We start from the raw sequence: 14,274 nt of genomic DNA, 5'->3' as shown, positions 1-14,274 counted from the left end.
GTTTTCTTTCCGATGGTGGGGTGTGTGCTTTTGTGCTGAGTTTTGCACGGCGTGTAATAATGCGGCGGTGTCGGTTGTTTGTTTGTTTTGAATGCATGTGCGCTTTGGTTGAAACCTAATCAGCGCCAGGAGAGACGCGAGCGATAAATGATCTTTGTCGTAATGCATGCCGTTTGTCCAACAAGAGGCCAAAATTAAAGCCAATCAAATTTGTTGATTTCACAACGGTTTTCACAGCGATGACTAGCCAGTGTTGACCACCTTTCACGTACCTCTTATCGGTTTTGTGGCCGTCGTAACCCATGGCTGGTCGCGCTTTTTGCGCCCGCACGCAATTGTAGCTTAAACTTTATCCGTGTGATTTATTCCGGTGTGCACAGGAAACAGTTTGGCGGTGCCGATGCAAGAATGCCACGTTCGAAGAGCCTCTGGCGGACAGCTGCTAGTGAACGGGCTGTAATTTTTGGGCCCGACCTTTTCCAAGCGAATGGGCGGTTTATTTTTCGCTTTTCTACAAACCAAGCAGTCGTTCCACGATCCTGACTTTTCTTTCGCAATTTACCTTACACTTTAAAAAAACGTGATTTTCCAACACGATTTTGTTGTTTTACTGTCGCTCGTCCAATGCCATGTGTTTGCCGGCAATTGCTATTATGCGTCGTGATTTTCGCCACTTCTCCTGCTATATCCAACTTTGGCTATGGCGTTTTGTTTATAATCCTCGCTTGATTCAGTGGACCAATTCCGCGTTGTTTAGTGTTTTGGTAAAAAACGTTCTAATACCGAAATTCCAAAGAACGATTGTTGTTTAACTGACCTAATCCCCTGGATATCCAAATTACCTGAGATGTATGGAAACTATAAGTTGATTTCCGTACGAGGGATATCATCCTGACCTTTTTTGCTTCTTACTTTTCACGCATGTCCGGTTTGCATGTTGCTGCCTTGGTTAATTTTTTGCACGAGTATGTTCGACCAACTTTTACGCCAGCGGTGTATTGCTCGAAACAATCAACGGCCGGTGACTGAAAGTTTGACTTCACTTGAATAAGGTGACCATGTTATGTTATAAACTTACTAAAGGGACGCGCTCAGCGACAAAATATGTCATTAGTTACCAAGTAACGAAAATAAGAAAAGGTTGTCTTTTAATTCATTAAAATTTTCGAACATTTATTTCATAACATCCGGCTGGTCCCGCACTTAAGCTTTGACCGTGCGAAACTGGGCCGCGGCAATACCTTCCCCACAAGTTCCGCAGCAATACGCCACTGCCTGTCGCATCTTTTCCACGCTCCTTGGTGTGCGACTTGTGCATGTAATTATGCTCACGGTTTTAGGTGTTTGTTATCATGCCTCACTATATCTATAATAACGCTTGTGGTTGTTGCCTTGCGAGGTGGTTGATTGATCGAACCCGGACGCTCAGTTGTGCCATTTTTTTCTCCCCCTGTCTACGTGTGTAGGCGCCAACAGCGGTAGCCGACGGAAGTCCGAGCCCCATCACCACCACCAGAAGCGCGCCCTCAAGAAAAACAAGTCGGTCATGTGACGCGCCACGCTTCGCTGCGTCACGGCTCCGGGGGCAGACACGCATGATTGATTCTCATTCGTTGGCTTCGTTTTCTTGATTTTGCCACATCTCAAAACGAATGGAAAATCGACCGGTCACAAAGGGGGCGCGCATGCTGCTTCGTGCAGACCCCTAACTTTGTTGTTTTTGATTTTGGAAACGTCTCTGTTTATATGTAGGTTGTTCGTTCCCATCTTTACAGCGGATGAGTTTCCCATTTTGTTGTTTGCGGTTTTTAATTATTATATACGAAAATGTTTTTTATTACTGCGTGTCGACGTGGTTAAATCATTATGTGCGCTTGACACCATTTTTGTTTAATCGATAACTCCCAAACAACAGCTGGGTAAAATCGCTGCATAACCAATAACCATAGATAAATCTAATTGAAAGATTAATCCACAAACATAACTCGGAAATCAAATACCTGACAAAGCCTATTTACCAAATGTAACCGCGAGATGTTTAGCCCCATTGCGATTGATTGGAATGGTGTATTTCTCGTTTAATCTCGCATCATGCTGAAATATGTTTTGAGAGGTCAACATGTTATGTTTTTTTTTTTTTAATATAGTTATTTGAACCTGATTTTTCCTCTAACCAGAATGTCGTTTGTAAAATTATTTCCATTGATTTGATCATGGTTTTTGTTTTGTTCGGATTTTAAGACATTTTTTATGGGTGCCCATTTGTTTTATTCACAATAAAATAGCACATATTCCCAACAATCTACAAAGATTATTTTTTAACCAATCTCTCGTGCATAGAATATAATTTAATTAACGTTTCATACATACACCCTAATTTAAGAATGTTTTAATTTTTTTTATCTCCGACATAAACCACATTTTTTTTGTTGGGCACATTTAAACTGCCTACTTTGGTCATAAACCCCTCTTTTTTCTAAAACAGTGCCTTTTTCTTGTGTTTTGTTTTCAAAAACCAAATACTTCATCAAAGAACCATAAGTGCATTCTTAAAGAGATCTACGCTTTCACAATTGTTGACCAATCTTTTTAAAAAAAAATACGCCTTGCGCCCCTGACGTTGGTGTTTGTTACTTGTAAATGAAATGTTAAATCAGTGCTTTGCACATTGTACGCTTAAGCAGTGGTTGGTCGTCAGCATTTGGTCGTCAGTAGTCTTCTATTACGAGCAGTATTAAACGCCTCGTTTGTGTTGTTCGTGCGGTAATGTCTATGTTTATGTCCTGTAAATTTGTCTGCCTCGTTGCTTTTACACAGGTACAGATAGTACATTGACTTATTCAATCGTTCGAATTTTCAATGTGTTTAGCACGCTGACCGTTTTTCTGTGTGCAATATAAAGCGCAGCCTTTATTCTTTTCTCCAACGTTTTTACCTTTTACTCGACGACCGCGTGGGCTAAAATTTTTGACGGATGATGACCCGCAAACTATATTGCTAACGTGAAGTCCCGTGTATTTTCATAACTGGGCGTCAAAAATTACTTCTTATTTTGCTGGATATTGACACCGGCTTCATTTTTCGTCTGTAAATAAATAAAATAAGCGTATTGCTCTGTTAAATACATTATTTTTGTAAGAGTTTCTTTGTTGCAGGGTTTCCGCAAATAGCACAAGACCTTTCGCCCAACGCTTAATGATTCAAATCGCTTAATATGCTAAATTTTGCCAAAGAAAAATCGATTCTACTGGCTAAGATTTGCCAGTTTGAGTTATGCTGCTAAAACTTTGGTATTTTATTCTTGTAAGATTAGATAAAATATGTATGGTTTATAATAGGATAATTGTAAGCAAGAACGGCGTTCCGGTTAAAAGTATGTTCATTTATACGAGACCATGACCCAAAACTATTGTTTGCCTATACATTGGTTGCATATTTGTGCACGGCATCGAACGCTAAGCCTAGGTTTTTGTGGGCTTTATGCTTGATGATGAACTTTGTGACGTTATCCCTGAATTTTTTCATCGTTGTGAAAAGAAACCCATTCTGTTTTCACCCCTGGTTTGTAAGCCCTATCATTAAAAATAGCCACTGTAGAAAATTAAACAATTGGCGCAGTGCTGCTTTCACGCCAAACAGTATGAACGGCTTGTCCTTGTTGTAATAACATAATTATTTTTTCCTAAACTGGAACTGGGCATCAATGTTTGTAGCTCACATTTAATCGGCTTTGTAATCTAAAATTTACGCTGACCAGACGCTAGACGTTAGCGCGTCGAGTGTGAACCAGCCTTAATGGTTAATCCGGCACTGGTTTCAGCATGTGGTTGTCAGTGCCGAAATCCTTGATGTTTATAAATTAACATTGTTTAGCTCATTTATTATCAGTTCTCGATTGGTTAACTTAATATACCTAATCCTGGCCAGACCGTGTCACCGTTAAATCTGATCCGCCGGCCATTCCACGGATATGTTCGAACAGTAACTTCGTTGTTATTTTTAGAATTGTGCAAGCAGCATGGTAAAAGTTCACTGAGATTTTTTACAAATATTTGTTTTCGAGACCCGCTTTCCAAATTAAAAAAGTTTTTTTAGTCCACATTTTAAAAAGATTGCCGACTCGTGAAATGTACCCCACTGAATATATTATGCGCTACCCTAGCGGCAGAACGAAAGCGCGAATCGAGAATTTTTTAAACGGAAAAACAAAATATTTTGGTTGAGATTGGAAGTTTGTACTTATTTGAAACGTGATATACAGGGTGTCCATAAAGTCTCTTTACGTTTAAAAAAAATTATCACATTTTGTGGTTTTATGTTGTTATAATTTAGAATTTTTCCGTGAGGAAGTAATTTTATTTTCGTTTAAATTGTGCAGTGCATTGAGAAAACTTCGAAATGCCTTCAATCAAAACTTTGGTTTACACCTTACGACAGGTATATAGTATACTATAATTGCCATCCAAATTGTAAACCTTGAACAATAGACACTTGGGCGCTGGTCTAGAAGCCTACCACAATTATTAAATTAACGCAGAATATTTGGGTTAGGGTGCAAGTTTGCATTTGGGTAAGGGTGGTCAAGTATTTTTATATTCAATATTTAATAACAATACTTGACCTACCCTAACCCAATTATTGTGTGTTGTAGTAGGATTCCAAACTAGCGCCAACACTTTTTTGGTCATAATCAGAGCTCTCCTAAAGATTTACCACTGTGGAAAGTATAGCAAGTGCACCCACAAGTTTAATTACACCCCGAAAATTCTGATGTGCATCCCAAATGTGTAAAATGTTTGTACGGTATACGTTTGCAGGGCAATGTATCCACATAAAACCCGAGGTGCACTTTTTTACCTTCGTTGCACATGGTCACCTGGATTTTTTAGGCCGAGCACCCGCGAGATCTACCAAATTTTCCAGACTTTATGATATCAATACATTTGGTAGAGTTTATCTGCCTTCAGGTTTCAGTTAAAAATTGTACAATATTTAATTTGTTTTACAGTGTACAGCATCATGCAAGTTTAATGTGCAAAATAGTAGTTGTATGATTAACAGGGGCGTCTAGAAACCAGGGCTGTGGAGTCCGACTCGGGACTCGACGGAGTCTGTTTGTTTTGCCGGAGTCGGGACTCTAGTAAGACCGCGTAAAACTACCCGAGACTCGAGTCCGACGTGCGCATGCGCAGTATCAATTTTTTTAACTCATAAGGTGGCAAAATGTAAGTTGTAAAAGTGTAATAGCATATGTGAAATATTTGTAAACCATGTAATGCGGGTGGATCAATTATGACACCAATATGAGTGGATTGCAGAAAATCCACCTTAATTTAATTGCGTAAATGGGTAAAATACACGCTGTAGAGTCGTGGCTTGACCCGGGACTCGACAAAATCTTACATTTGCCGAAGTCAGACTCTGGTGTATTTTTTTGGCCGGAGTCGGACTTGGGTTGTTTTTAACCGACTCCGCAGCCCTGCTAGAAACCTACCACTTTTTACAGTAACAGAACGAGTTGGAAGAATATATAAATATATTAATAAAACTTGACCCACCTAAACCCAAATGCTGACTCACACCCTAACCCAAAATCCCAAATAATATTAGCAATAGAAACCCCCAGACGAGAATGTTGTAATATTTTAGACCGGTACCCTAGGGTGGCCACAAATTATATATAGAAAGCATTTGGGGATATGTAGATAAACTGGATGTTGTTTTCATTATGTTTTAACTATTTAAATTTAATTCCAGATATATAAGAGTATAAGACATCTAAAAACATCAAAAATATAAGACATATAAAAAAAAAATCTTAATGAGTGTAACAATCACTAAACAGTTTAATGACTAAGTGTTTTGCAAAAACATTTAGGATTTTAACATAACATGTTTTTAACTTAATATTTTGGTTTTAACTTATTCACTGTAACGACATGGCGACCACGCCAGAAAAGACAACAGTATTGAATGAAGACAAGTTTTATGACCCAGACCACTACGTCATAAAATTGAAGTTTGAGAAATGGGAAGCGTTCAGTGAAATGATCATCAGTCACCTTACCCGCATGTTGGATTTACCAGGAAATGAACTTGACATTTTAAGAGGTATAGGAGAGGGGACACTTAAGGATGGCAGCAATAAGTTGAACATTAAGAGTTGGTCAATAATAAAGAAAAAGGAAACAAAGTCAACAGGACTTGGTACAACTTTAACCGATGATGCCATATCTCAAGTGCAGCAGCTAACCGATTTTCTAGGAAAGAATTTAAAAATAGAAGGCCTTTTCAGAAAACCTGGAAACTCAATTCGCCAAAACCAGCTGGTAACAGCTTTGGGCACAGGAGCCTTTATTGACTTTTCAAAAAGCAAATTCCAACCTCATGATGTAGCTACTGTGCTGAAGTCATTTCTTGGTCAGCTGACCGAGCCTTTGTTAATGCCATCCAGACATCTTAATGCCCACATACAAATCTCCCAAATGATGAAAATTGATCCTGTCACAAACAAACCAACAGTTGTCGACAAGGGTAAAAGGATTGAGACCTTGCAGCTACTGCTGTTGCTTCTGCCAACTAGCCACCGCAACGTTCTGAGGGCCATCATGAACCTACTCTACCAAACTGCCAGGCATCAAAGCGACAATAAGATGAATGCAGCCAACCTTGCCGCCATGTTTGCACCTCACTTGCTTTGGCCTAGAAGTTACAAGGCAGCAGACATTCATGACAGTGCTTCAAAGCTTAACGATCATGTCGCTTTTATTATAAGACACTCGCAGAAAATATTTTCAGCACCTTTGTGCATCAGAGAGGCTTGCAGAATATTTTATCCCCAACTTTCCATCAAACCCAACACTGTCATGTCACCCCAGGTCAGTGTAACCCACCTTGTTGCCCCCTCCAGTGCTGTTAAGCGCTCTTCTAGCACCAGACTTCACTACACCGATAGGGCAAAGAAACAGACTGAAAGTGCCATTGGCGACCTTTATGAAAAGGTAACCAGCATGCCGAACTCGGCAAAGAAGAAAAAGATTGTGAAGAACTTTGACAAACATAATGAAGTGATCCAGTACAAGCCAAAAACCAGGAAGAGGAATCGTACTTTTAGTGGCATTTTGCGAAAGAAGGTGCCACCGGGCACAGATGTACAACCAAAAAAACAAGGTAAAGACTCTTACCAGCATTTTCCCCAGCCTGGTGATGATGATCTTCATGTGAACCTGCCAAAGCCTGATTTGCTTAGCCATTGCAACACGGACTCTGTTTCACTTAACTTTGACATGCGGGAGAAGAACTGCAAGGCCCTGAGTCATGTAAGTCTACCCGAAAATATTTCAAAGAGCTGCAAAGCAGACGGACGTTCCCCACGACTGACTGCCATCTCACGACAAATCCGTCTGTTACAGCAGAGACGTTCTGCTTCCCCAATAACAACCAGGTCTCAAATAAAAAAGGAAAAGTCTATCCCGGTTAACCAGAAGCAAATTAAAGTTTCTACTGTGTAGCTTTTAAAGTTTAACTAATCAAAGTGATGATTAGATGCTAATGTAGCTGTTTTTTGGTTGTTTTTATGCTGCTGAATTGTTTTATATAAAATTTTACCCATTGCCTAATGTAAACAATAAATATGAATAAATTTTGTTGTTAACAAACTAAACGAATCCCTTTTTCTTTAAAAAGGAGACTTATTTAACACTGTCAGCAAGTAAATAGCCATTTACTTTTATGCTGTGAATTTTCATCATAATATTTTTGTACTACAGCCAAATATAACTTTGATGCTCTTACCCAACCTGCTTAGTCGCGTATAATAATTGCAATTTTTATACATTAAACTCTCCATTCTCGCTTGCTTTTTAGATGCTCTATGGTTTTCTTTTTATACATAATCTATTTAAAGTCGATAATTTAAAAAACATCTGTACAATACATCGTTTATATTTGGTAAAGTGCTATGCAAGTGTTCGTTAATCCCCTTGCATCACAATAACCATTAAGTTCCCCTTTAATTATTCCTTTTATGTCCCAGCAAATTCAACTCTTAGTAACTTATACTTGTGTTTCATCACCATTTTAAAAATCTGACCATGTTGAACGCTATTATCATAATTCTTTTCAACGAAATGAAACCAATTTTACAACTCATACTAGTGTTGTGTTGTAAATGTAACACGTACATAAACTAGTTCTTTGTTGCATGTTTTTTTCAGCAAAAAGTTAAGAAACTTGTTGCACAACTGGCAATGTTGGTCATTGTGATTACTTTTAAAATATGTGGCTGTGTTTTTAATTTGATGTCATCTGTTGTACATATTCTTATTTCGCCCGTTTTCGTGCCTTTCTTTCTTTCGACTTGTTATCGAAGAACAAATATCCCCATCTGAAAATTATTTTTGCCAGCTTTGTTGGTGCAGTGTGGTAACCAATTTGTCGAACCAATGTGCCTAGGCTGTTGGTACTGTTAGACGTACAGTATGTGTAGTTACAGTTGTTTATCGGCTCATTTTTGTATCGTGACCATAGCTAGTTTCTTCAATCACAGAAGTTCTCCGGGTAGAGGGGAAGAAAGAGACCACAGATGACTGTTCTAGGCTGGCCTTGAGAACAAGGCAGTCTCTTCAGGGGATACTGAAGATTGGGTGTATAAACAAGCACAAGAAGCGACAATTAATGCAATTCAATAGAAAATGTATGTTTCTCGTGAATTTGAGGAGTGACGGCTAAATGCCGACCACGCAATTTGAATAGGACGCAAAGCATGTAGCTTGAACTTTTTAATTTTTGGATAAAAACACTTTATCCCTACTTTTTTACCCCCCAAACTCACTTGTGCTTTCTTCTTACTGGCGTGATAACCTCAAAAGTTCCACAGGGCCCAAAAACACTTGTATGCGTAAATTTTGCCAGTACCTTTACAAACACATGATTTCGAATATAATCACGTCAAACATATTAAACAAGTGGTTTTTCGGTGGAGGTGCATGTAACAAACCCCATGTAAATGGCCAAGAACTAAGTCAACGTACCGATTTTATACCATTTGTCTATTTATTTGTTGAGATTTTAGTCCTGCATAGTAAGCAAATGCGGAATCCAAAAAATACATATTTGAACCAGCCCGAGGCGGGGTTTGTGTTTATTGTTCGCAAGCCATAACCAAATCCGAAAGGTTTTTTTGAACATTGCAAGGAACTGGTCTGACTATTTTAGACAAATAATTTATATATCTTCTTATTGCCTTCAGTAACTCACAAAAAAAGGATATACAACAGTGCGCAAAATGCATGCAAAACGTTGCATTTTTACTAATTAGAGGATTTTGTTTATAGCAGTTTATTTTAACAGTTTTGTTAATGGGTTATAAAAGTTACAACACATAGCTAACATTACATAATTAAATAGTTCAGGAAGTCGAACAATTAGACCAGGGGTCGGCAACCTTTCGTGTACACTATACCAGGGGTGTTCAAATGATTTATGCCATGATCCACCGCAGTCAAACCTGACAACATGATGATCCACCAAATGCAAATAGTAAACATATTGGACACGCATTAATTTTTATGGTGCTTTATTTATGGAAATGTACCCTACAAAATATTGATAACCTTGTAAAAGTGAAGTGAGCTACAGCACCAAGATTGTTTCAGTGAGAAAAATGATGAGTTGGTTTAGACCAGGGGTCGGCAACCTTTTTCTAGTCGCGAGCCAACACCAAACTCAGAAAGGTCTTTGTGGGCCGCACAAAATGTTAACTGAGAATTGTGTTATTAAAATGTTGGAACAACTTTTAATCAGGCGGACCACTGATCTTTTTTTCACTTAAAAGCGTGTTTAATTACATTTAAGGAGAAAGTAAAGTGTTGGCGCAAAGCGCGAAAAAAGGAGTTTGTTTGGTTTAAAACTCGAGCCCAAACGTCGTCATCCATACTACTAATGAAAAGTGTAATAAAACTAATTTGAAGAAACGCGATAACTTTCATAGTTAATCTTGTTGTTTGTCAGTAGGGGTCGCACGTGGCGAGCGAAGCGAGCGCGATTTTTCTAGGTATACTGGTACGGTACCGTCATTTCTTTTAAATTTCGTTTTTATTACATTACCGAAAATAAAAAATGTTAAATATATTAAAAAATATATGTCAAATATTTTTGAACACGTTTTCCGTTAAGGACAACGAAGCGCTAATCTAATTCAAAAGACAGCATCAAAACGTAAACAAGTTGGACTTAGCAAGATCATTCGCGCGAAGCGGAAAAAGTTTTCGCACTTACGTTCGTATAGTTAAAATAGTCAAAAAGTATTTGAAATGGACTCGTATCAAGTTTGTCAAATAGGCGGCGGACCGAATAAATTACATTGTCGGGGCGCATCCGGCCCGCAGGCCGTAGGTTGCCGACCCCTGTTTTAGACTTCAGGTTTCACAATAGCATCGAATTGAGACTTTCTGTCGCTTACTGATATCCTCAAACGCTCACAAAGATTAGCATTTGGGAGTCTCGTCCTATACTTGATTTTTTTTACAAAATTCATCAACACTGACAATTGGTATTCACATAGAACACTGTAGAAAGTTTATTTTTTCAAGATTACATTAGAAGATCCGCACCAAACGTTTAAAAGATTCGGAACCGGATCGCGATTTGAACATGACCGCACTATACAGTTTGCCAGTTTTGAACAATTTCAAAATATCAAGAACTCGCGTACCAAACATTTTTCTATGTTTGGTTTGGCACTGGCAATCAGGGCTGCGGAGTCGGTTAAAAACAATCCGAGTCCGACTCAGACTCTACAGCTTGCATTTCACCGATTTACGTAACTAAAATAAAATGGAAAATCCGCAATCCTTCGTAGGGCACATGAAAAATATGTCGCCATATGCTATTCCACCGTAACAACTTACTGTTTGCTGCCTTATTAGAGCTTCGAAATTTTGTTATGCAAACGCGTACCTGTCGGACTCGGGTAGTTTTACTTAGTCCTACTCGAGTCCCGAGTCGGACTCCGCAGCCCTGCTGTGATCTAACATATAATTTACGAATAATCTGACACCTAATTTACGTATCTTGGAATACGCCATTAAACCTAATTTCGTAAAATTCTGTAAAGATACCTTAACCCAGCTGAAAAAACGAACTATTACCAACACAATACTGTGTCCGCTATTTTGGAATATACTTCAACCAGGGGCGCCCGCAGAAAATTTCCAGGGGGGGGCAATCAGGAGCGTAACCAGAAAATCAAAAAAGGGTCCTGAATTTTCAACTTAGGGATTTCCCCCTTTTTCGCCTGATGTTAATGAATAATGACGTCATTAAAACAGTGACAGTATGACGTCATAGAATGGTGATTGCAAGAAGAGATAGAAAAAAAACAGAAACAGCCAAATACGTCCAGCAATAGCGACCACGTGCGTCGTCGACAATCCTGTCAGGCGCCAGCTGCGAAACCACAGTGTGCAATCGTTAACTTTAGGCAAAAAAACAAACCAAGACCTTAAAATATGTGTGTTTAATTGTGGTAGAATCATACATAATTCGACCATCAGCAGCGCAGTTTTCAAGTTCCATGAACGGAACTATAGCGCTCAATTCTAAATTACAAGCAAGCCTTTCACCACATGCAATACTAAACGAAGATCGTTTTTACCGGGTGTTATTATGCCACTATTGGCGCAACATCTGCGCCGAGCTGTGTACCAAGTCAGCTAAATTACAAGCTGTGGTTGAGGGGAAATAAGTCGTGTCCATTGCACACTTAGCACGTGGTCTTAGTAGAGTATGCTTAAACAGCATAATTTTGCGTTTACTATCATTACTTAAAAATTTATACTTAAAAACGTGCACGACAGTCACCATTATACCTCCTTTTAAGAATCTGCTTCATTTAAACAAATGTCGATGCTACACCAACATCGGATATTAGCGCAAAGACCGAACAGCGAGGAACATACTGCGTATAACTTGACGTTTTTTAGCGAGAAAAAAAGAAATAAGGTTTGACTTAGCGTTGTCAATTGTCGAATTCCGGTACACACTTGCTAATCAGTCAACCTAAACCGGCGCTTCTCAACCAGTGGGGGCCATAAGAACATTTGAGGTGGGTCACAGACCCATTTGAAAAGCTAGATTTAGTTTCATTTGTGTCATTGTATTTAATTTTAAAGGAATAATGGTTTGGCAGAAATTAAAAAGGAATGTAAACTTATTGTTCAGCCGCAAGTATCTCATTAATACACGGTTGATTAAACAATCTGTTTTGAAATATGTTCTGCTGTGTTTTGTTCTAAACCAGGGGTGTCCAACAAGTGGCACGCGTGCCAAATGTGGCACGCGACCCAATAAAAAGTGGCACGCAAGCCCTCCTAAAATAGGTTACTTAATTTGTTATTCACCCAATTGTCACAAAATACTTTATTTTGTACAGTAAATTGCTATTTTTTATACAGTAAAATCCTTCTAATACATAACAAATATGTTGTAGTGGAGGGCTAGCATATAACAATATATTGTAGTGGAGGCTAGCATTTACATAACTATTGGTGTGAGGAAACAAGAAGCAAAATTCAGCTCACCGACGGACAGTTTGCTGCAGTAATGCGCACTGCTATACGTCTTTATTGTTTTCAAAAATGCGCTTTTATTATTAGAAAGAATTAGTTACTAAACTTTGGCACGGGAAGAATTTATAGGATAAAAATTGGCACGCCGGCATGATTGAGTTGGACACCCCTGTTCTAAACCTATTTTAAAGGTTTTTCTTTCGTAAAAATTCTATTGGGCCACAGAATGTTTTTGCAACGTACATGGGCCACGAAAAAAAAAGGTTGAGAACCACTGACCTAAACAAACAACGAAAGAGAAAAACTATCCAGCGTTTACGGTCGACCAAACTAAAAACGAAAAACGGCGTTTTGCGCTCGATTTTGGCTTCGCATTAGATTAAGACGCGTGTGACCCAATTGCTTAAAAAGCACACCGCTTCGAACAGTTTGCTAAACCATGACAAAAACGAACCAAAAACGATAATATCATTTACAAAAAGGGGGGGTTAGAACTCCCGCCCCCTACTGGATACGCCACCAGGGGCAATGGATAGTGTATATTATTTTTAACCTTCGTAAGTAATACATATTACACATACAAATAATACTAATAATCACATTTTGAAATTCCAGGGGGGGCAAGTGCCCCCCCTTTCCCCCCCCTGCGGGCGCCTATGACTTCAACGTTTTTCAGCCGGTACCTATGTGTTAACTATCAGTTTTTAGCTTGGGTTCTAAGCAGGGCTGCGGAGTTGGAGTCGGACTCGGGACTCGGGACTTGACCGAGTCGGTTTGTTTTGCCGGAGTCGGACACTGGACTCGGGACTCGAGTAAGACCGCGTAAAACTACCGAGTCCCGAGTCCAACGTGCGCATGCGCAGTATCAAGGCGGCAAAAATGTAAGTTGTAAAAGTGTAATAGCAAATGGTGAAATATTTTTCAACCATTTAATGCGGGTGGATTACAGAAAATCCACCTTAATTTAGCTGCGTAATTGGGTAAAATACAGGCTGTAGAGTCAGAGCTGGACTCGGGACTCGACAAAATCTTACATTTGACCGGAGTCGGGCTCGGGTTATTTTTAACCGACTCCGCAGACCTGGTTTTAAGTCGCACAATGCTTGCTTTTATTGTAGAATGCCCTGCTTGAATGCAATAAACATCTCGCCAATTTTAGGGCATTGTGACGTAATACAAACGGTTAGTCGTAGACAACAAGTATAACGCCCACAAAAAAATAATGTCAAATACAACAGTTAAGACACTAATTTGTGACACGAACACTGCAGATCGAACTGGAATTGTGTGCAACAGTTTAGTTAGCCCTAGTGCAAGTGTAGGCCAACTAATAATGTTAATGATGTGGTAGTGATGTAATGGTTGCACTTTCTTAAGGTGTTATAACGTGCGCGTTAAATAATTGAGCGTGCCCTGAAAAATCATCTCGCGTGCCAAGGGTTGCCGACCCCTGAATTAGACTAATCCGGTTCAGGTGCAAGATGTTAAAAAACGGTTTATAAATTCCGATTTGGTTAAATGCAACTATCTTATAACCCCAAAAACTAATACTATATGATCTACCGTAAACAACATACATAAGGTATTATGAACCCATGTTTAGTCGTCAAAACTAGATTTTAAAAAGGGTTAACAATCGAAGAGGCAGTTGCCTATAAAACCGGTCAACATCAAAATATGCGCCGTTTTTTTAAACAATGTGCAA

At 39.0% G+C, this 14,274-nt stretch overlaps 2 protein-coding genes across 2 annotated transcripts in view; both read left to right on the top strand.

Moving 5' to 3' along the window:
• The window catches only part of LOC146167497 (1-phosphatidylinositol 4,5-bisphosphate phosphodiesterase beta-3-like), a 40,175-nt gene extending 37,059 nt beyond the window's left edge, over positions 1-3,116 (top strand). Inside the window, exon 34 of the mRNA XM_083385839.1 lies at positions 1,467-3,116. Within this exon, the coding sequence (XP_083241965.1) occupies positions 1,467-1,552 (86 nt within the window). The 3' untranslated portion in view covers positions 1,553-3,116. The remainder of the gene's footprint in view (positions 1-1,466) is intronic.
• A 2,770-nt stretch (positions 3,117-5,886) lies between these two features.
• On the top strand, positions 5,887-8,715 carry LOC146167496 (rho GTPase-activating protein 19-like). The gene has a single exon (XM_083388930.1). The coding sequence runs from the start codon at positions 5,940-5,942 to the stop codon at positions 7,509-7,511; it is 1,572 nt and encodes a 523-aa protein (XP_083245056.1). The 5' UTR covers positions 5,887-5,939; the 3' UTR covers positions 7,512-8,715.
• The last annotated feature ends 5,559 nt before the right edge of the window (positions 8,716-14,274 follow it).

The sequence above is a fragment of the Ascidiella aspersa genome, chromosome 1 (genome assembly GCF_963924565.1).
Source record: "Ascidiella aspersa chromosome 1, kaAscAspe10.2, whole genome shotgun sequence".
Classification (NCBI taxonomy): Eukaryota; Metazoa; Chordata; class Ascidiacea; order Phlebobranchia; family Ascidiidae; genus Ascidiella; species Ascidiella aspersa.
This window is presented reverse-complemented; position numbering and strand designations above follow the sequence as displayed.